Source organism: Trichechus manatus, unplaced genomic scaffold (genome assembly GCF_000243295.1).
Source record: "Trichechus manatus latirostris isolate Lorelei unplaced genomic scaffold, TriManLat1.0 scaffold00052, whole genome shotgun sequence".
NCBI lineage: Eukaryota > Metazoa > Chordata > Mammalia > Sirenia > Trichechidae > Trichechus > Trichechus manatus.
In genome coordinates, this window is record NW_004443988.1 from 15,552,303 (window position 1) to 15,556,583 (window position 4,281).

At 62.1% G+C, this 4,281-nt stretch overlaps 1 protein-coding gene across 1 annotated transcript in view; it reads right to left on the reverse strand.

Annotated features, from left to right (window-relative positions):
* Positions 1-3,986, reverse strand: part of ONECUT1 (one cut homeobox 1) — a 51,075-nt gene extending 47,089 nt beyond the window's left edge. The window contains exon 1 of the mRNA XM_004377680.2: positions 2,765-3,986. Coding sequence (XP_004377737.1) covers positions 2,765-3,860 — 1,096 coding nt within the window. The 5' untranslated portion in view covers positions 3,861-3,986. The remainder of the gene's footprint in view (positions 1-2,764) is intronic.
* Positions 3,987-4,281: the final 295 nt, after the last annotated feature.

Genomic DNA, 4,281 nt, shown 5'->3' on the forward strand with positions numbered 1-4,281 from the left:
AGGGGGAGTGGGAAGGGAAGGGGGGGTATTGGAAAGAGGAAGCAGCAACTTCCCGCCGCATGGCGGAGGAGCCTGGCAATCGGTTTTAAGGCTCCTGTGTTCAGGGCTTCCTAGAAATCATTTGGAGGGTTCAGAAAATGACCCCCACTTCTTTTTTTAAAAATGAGAACGGTAACGAGGCGGCTCGTTCTTCAGTGTCTTAAAAAAAGGTGGGCGCATTCGCGGTGTGAAGGAACTGCTTGTCTCAGCCCTCATGGCGCCCTCAGTCGTAGTCCTCCCTACCCTTTAATTAGGTTAAAGAAAGGAAAACAAAAAAGATGACTCTCCATCTGGTTCTTAAGTCGCAGAGTCTGTTGGAGGTTTGGCGCCAAACGCGTGTTTTGCTGGAGTCTTTGATTTTCCATCTTTTGGAGGAAAAGACTACGTACCTGGAGCTAAGGGCTGGGCACGGCTCGCTACGAACTGCTCTGTGGGCTCTTGGGTGCGCAAGCAGGTGCCCCCTCGATAACCACCGCCCCTCCCAGCCGGGGCCCAGCACCCTACCTGTGCCTGCCTACCTCCCTGCGCCTCCCGCACGCCGGTCCCAGGAAGGCTCCCCCTCACGGACACAGCAGACCAGCTGAGCTCAGCTTTCCACGCGTGGAGATCAGAGGTCGCTCGCGCAGGGCAGGACGCTAAGCCAGTCTTTTAGGGCTTGAGGGACGGCTCTCAACAGAACCTGTCAGTCTGTCTTTCCAGGGGGCAACGTGAGGTGGTGGGGGTAAGGCAGCCATTGAAGTCCCAGAGCATGCGCCTTCGCAGGATCGGGGGTGAGGGAGCGGCTTCCTTGGGGACATCCCTCTCCATTTCCACCCCCTTTCTTTACTCCCCCTCCCAGCTTGAACGCCACGGCAGACACTGCCTCGCAAAAGGTCAGGAAGCCAGGGCCTGCGGCCTGGCGTGGGTGTGAGAAAAAACACTGACGACCTTAGGCGCCGGCAGAGGCGGAGCAGTCAGGGCTAGGAGCAGCTCTTTCGTCCCCCCCCCCCCCGGAAATGCGGTTGCCCGTGGGTCTCGCTCAGCCGATGGGGGGCGATATGGTGCCGGCACACAGGGCTAGAGAACACTCTTCATCGCGCCCAAGTGGAAACGAGGGAGCCCAGGATTCCGGAGGGCACCCCGTAAGCCTCCCGCTCCCTCACCTGTCCCACCCCTCCTACTTGACTCCCAGAAGCTGGCACCAGAAGCCCGAGCGTCGACTTGGCTTGGCGCAAAGGAGCCGGAGCAGGGCTGGAAAATCAGGCAGGGCAGAGGCTCGGCCACTGAGGCGCTCGGGCTAGAAGGCATCGAGCGTCTGGAACCCAGGCACACTTTGAGTCGCGTCCCGGCCCGAGCTGAAGGCTCGCGGACACCTGCCTCCCCCTAGCTTCCCATTGGCAGGTCGGGGACGGGGGAGGGGGCTCTGGCCTCTCACTTTGATTTTAGACTGTGAAACGGGTCAGTGCCCCAGGCTCCGAGCGGATTGACTATCTTTCATTCTCCAGGGACGAATTAATGGAGAGCGATCAGTTAATTAACAAACCTTCATTCCGGCTTTTACCTTTCTTTTCGCCAGGGCTTAGGCCTGGGCGTCAGGGTGAGTTGGGGGGTGTGGGGGTAGAGGGAGGAGGAAGAGGACCGGGACCCAGGAGTCAATCAACTTGGCAACCTCGCTCGATTCTCATCAAACAGTCGGCTCTCGGGCGTCCTCGCCTCAGCACCCCCGCGAATCCGCCTGAAATCCCCGCTGAAGTTCCAGCTGGGCTCAGCAGTCCCCTCCGCCAGTCGCCGGCCGGAGACTCCCCCGTGTTTCTGCCCACAAAATTTGCAGGAGTTGGCCAGAGAAGCTGTCTGCACCTGGGCTCCGAAACACCTGGGTTTCGGGACCGGGAAACCTCTGCTCGCAGACGGGGTCGTTTACACACTCTCACCCGCTGCGTGGAGAATCAGGCGAAAATCACACAGATTAAAACGAAAAGCCAAGTCCTAAGTGAGTGGACTGTGAAAGCGGTCTCTGGGTTCTGCTAGAAGCGCCCCTATTCCTTGGGTGGTGGCAGCCCTCACCTGGACCTCGGACCTCGGCACCGTCTGCCTCCCTCTCCTTTCCATAGCCAGTTCTACGCGCAGAGTGAGTGCTAACCGTACATCGTGTCGCGCGCGCCGCGCACCCACCACCAGCAGCTTCGGAAACTATTGCCCGCATTTGTCGAGTGCGGTTCCCGCAGAGCTTGCCTGGTGCCAAGGAAGTGAGCACGGGAGGGGGTCACCGCAGCGAATTCAGCCAAACACAAGCTGGCAGCCTTCACCTCCGACTCGCTCCAGCCCTCCAGCCGAGCGCCGGTGTATGTGCCAGGGGTATTGGCTGGGAACACCCGCGTGCAGTTCTACGCACTCAGTCGCCTCCCTCTCCCCAAATCCGGAGTGCCCAACCCGGAGAGAACGTGTCCCGCCAAGTGAGGGACATCTCTCTGTCTCCGACCATGCTAGCTTCCAACGCTGTACCCGAGCACAAATGCACCCCACAATTGCCAAGGCCGCTCCCGCTCAGCTCTCACAGCCTCCCACAGCCCAAAGCACTGAGTCTCGAATGAGGAAGGGTCGTGTGCCAGCTCTTCCAGGCCCAGGGGCTCCCTTCTCAGGGAAAGGGGTGGCGGGATGAAGCCCTTTCTCCTTTCCTCCCTCCTTTGGTCCCTTCGGCTTCCCGGTCCCCCAAGCCCCCGCACGACCAGCTCCTTGGCGGGCTCACCTGCTAAGCGGAGCGCGGACATGCGCTGGAACTCGGGCTCCTGCAGCCACTTCCACATCCTCCGGAAGGTCTCCCGGCCGGACTTGAGTTTGCTCCACGGTTTGGGGTTGCGCAGCAGGTCCGAGAGAGTCCCCTGGGAGCGGCAAAGCACCCTCTGCGCGAAGATGGCCTGTGGGATGCTGTAGCGCTTGAGCTCGGTAGTGATACGTTGAGCCACCTCTTTGGTATTGATCTCTTCCATCTGCCCTGAATTACTTCCATTGCTGACCTGCGCGCCAGTCGCCGAAGGGTTGGGCTCCCGGGTCGTGCCCAGGAGCTGCCCGTGGCCCTGGGCGTTCAGGTGGGCGTGGGGGTGGTGCGGGGGAAGTCCGTTGAGCGGCACCATGCCAGCTGAGGTGGGCGTGAGGTGCTGCTCCCCGTGGCGGCCGAGCATGGCCGGGTGGTGAGCTTCGAAACCATTGGGAGTGAGCATTTTGTCGGTGGGCATGGCGGCGCCAGGGTGGGCGTAGTGGGGGAGCCCTTGCTGGGAGTTATGGATGCTGCCCAGACCGGAGCTGGAAAGGGGCGAGAGGCTTTGGCCCATGCCGGCCACGTCCTTGTGGTACGGGGTATAGAGATTATTCATGGACGCCAACCCGCGCTCGTCCCGCATGAGCGTGAAGCTACCGCTCACGTTGCCCGCCAGGCGCTGGTGGTGGTGCGGGTGGTGGTGGTGATGGTGGTGGTGGTGATGGTGGGGGAACTTATCCGAGACTGTGGAGATGGGCGGCAGCGGCTGCAGAGGGGTTAAGGTGGTGTAGGTGGTGGGCATGCTCATACCTGGGGGAGTCTCGCAGGCCATAGTCATGGTGGGATGCAGGGGGCCGGCCAGGCTGTGCTCAGGAGCCCGGTGGTAATCGCCGCCGCCGCCGCCGCCGTCCAGCAGGGACGCCATGCCCATGGATCGCGGGTGCGCGGGGGGCAGGTGGCTGCCGCGGTGCGCCACGGAGCTACGCGCGTGGGGGCTGCCGCCCAGCAGGTCCGCGGGGGCGGGCACCGGCTCATGGCTCACCCCGTGCAGCTCGCTGATCGCCTCCATGGTTAGCTGCGCGTTCATCGTGATCGGGGCGAGCGGGTGGCGGACACAACATCTATGTGGCCGGGCAGAGGCGGCAAGGAGCGCGCGGAGTCCAGTCTTCACATCGGCTGCCGGCGACTGCTGGCTTCCTTCCTTCCTCTTACTGTGGGGCTGTTTCTCTGTCTCGCTTTCCCTGTTGCCCCCACCTCCCCCACTGCCTCCTCGGCTTCTTGAGTTTTTTCTTCTTTTTAAAATATTAATTTCCAAAAAGGATCCGCGCCGCTGGGCGAGCGCGGTGCCCCCAGCCCGCCCGCCCCCGGCCCCCTCTCGCCCCTCTCCTTAGAATCGTGAGATCCCCGGGTCCCCTGACGCGACCCGTGAGCCTGCTGCGGCTGCTGCCTGCCCGCGCCGTTTGCCAGCTCGAGCCATGGCTCGCTTACTGTTGCAGACTCTTTCGTCG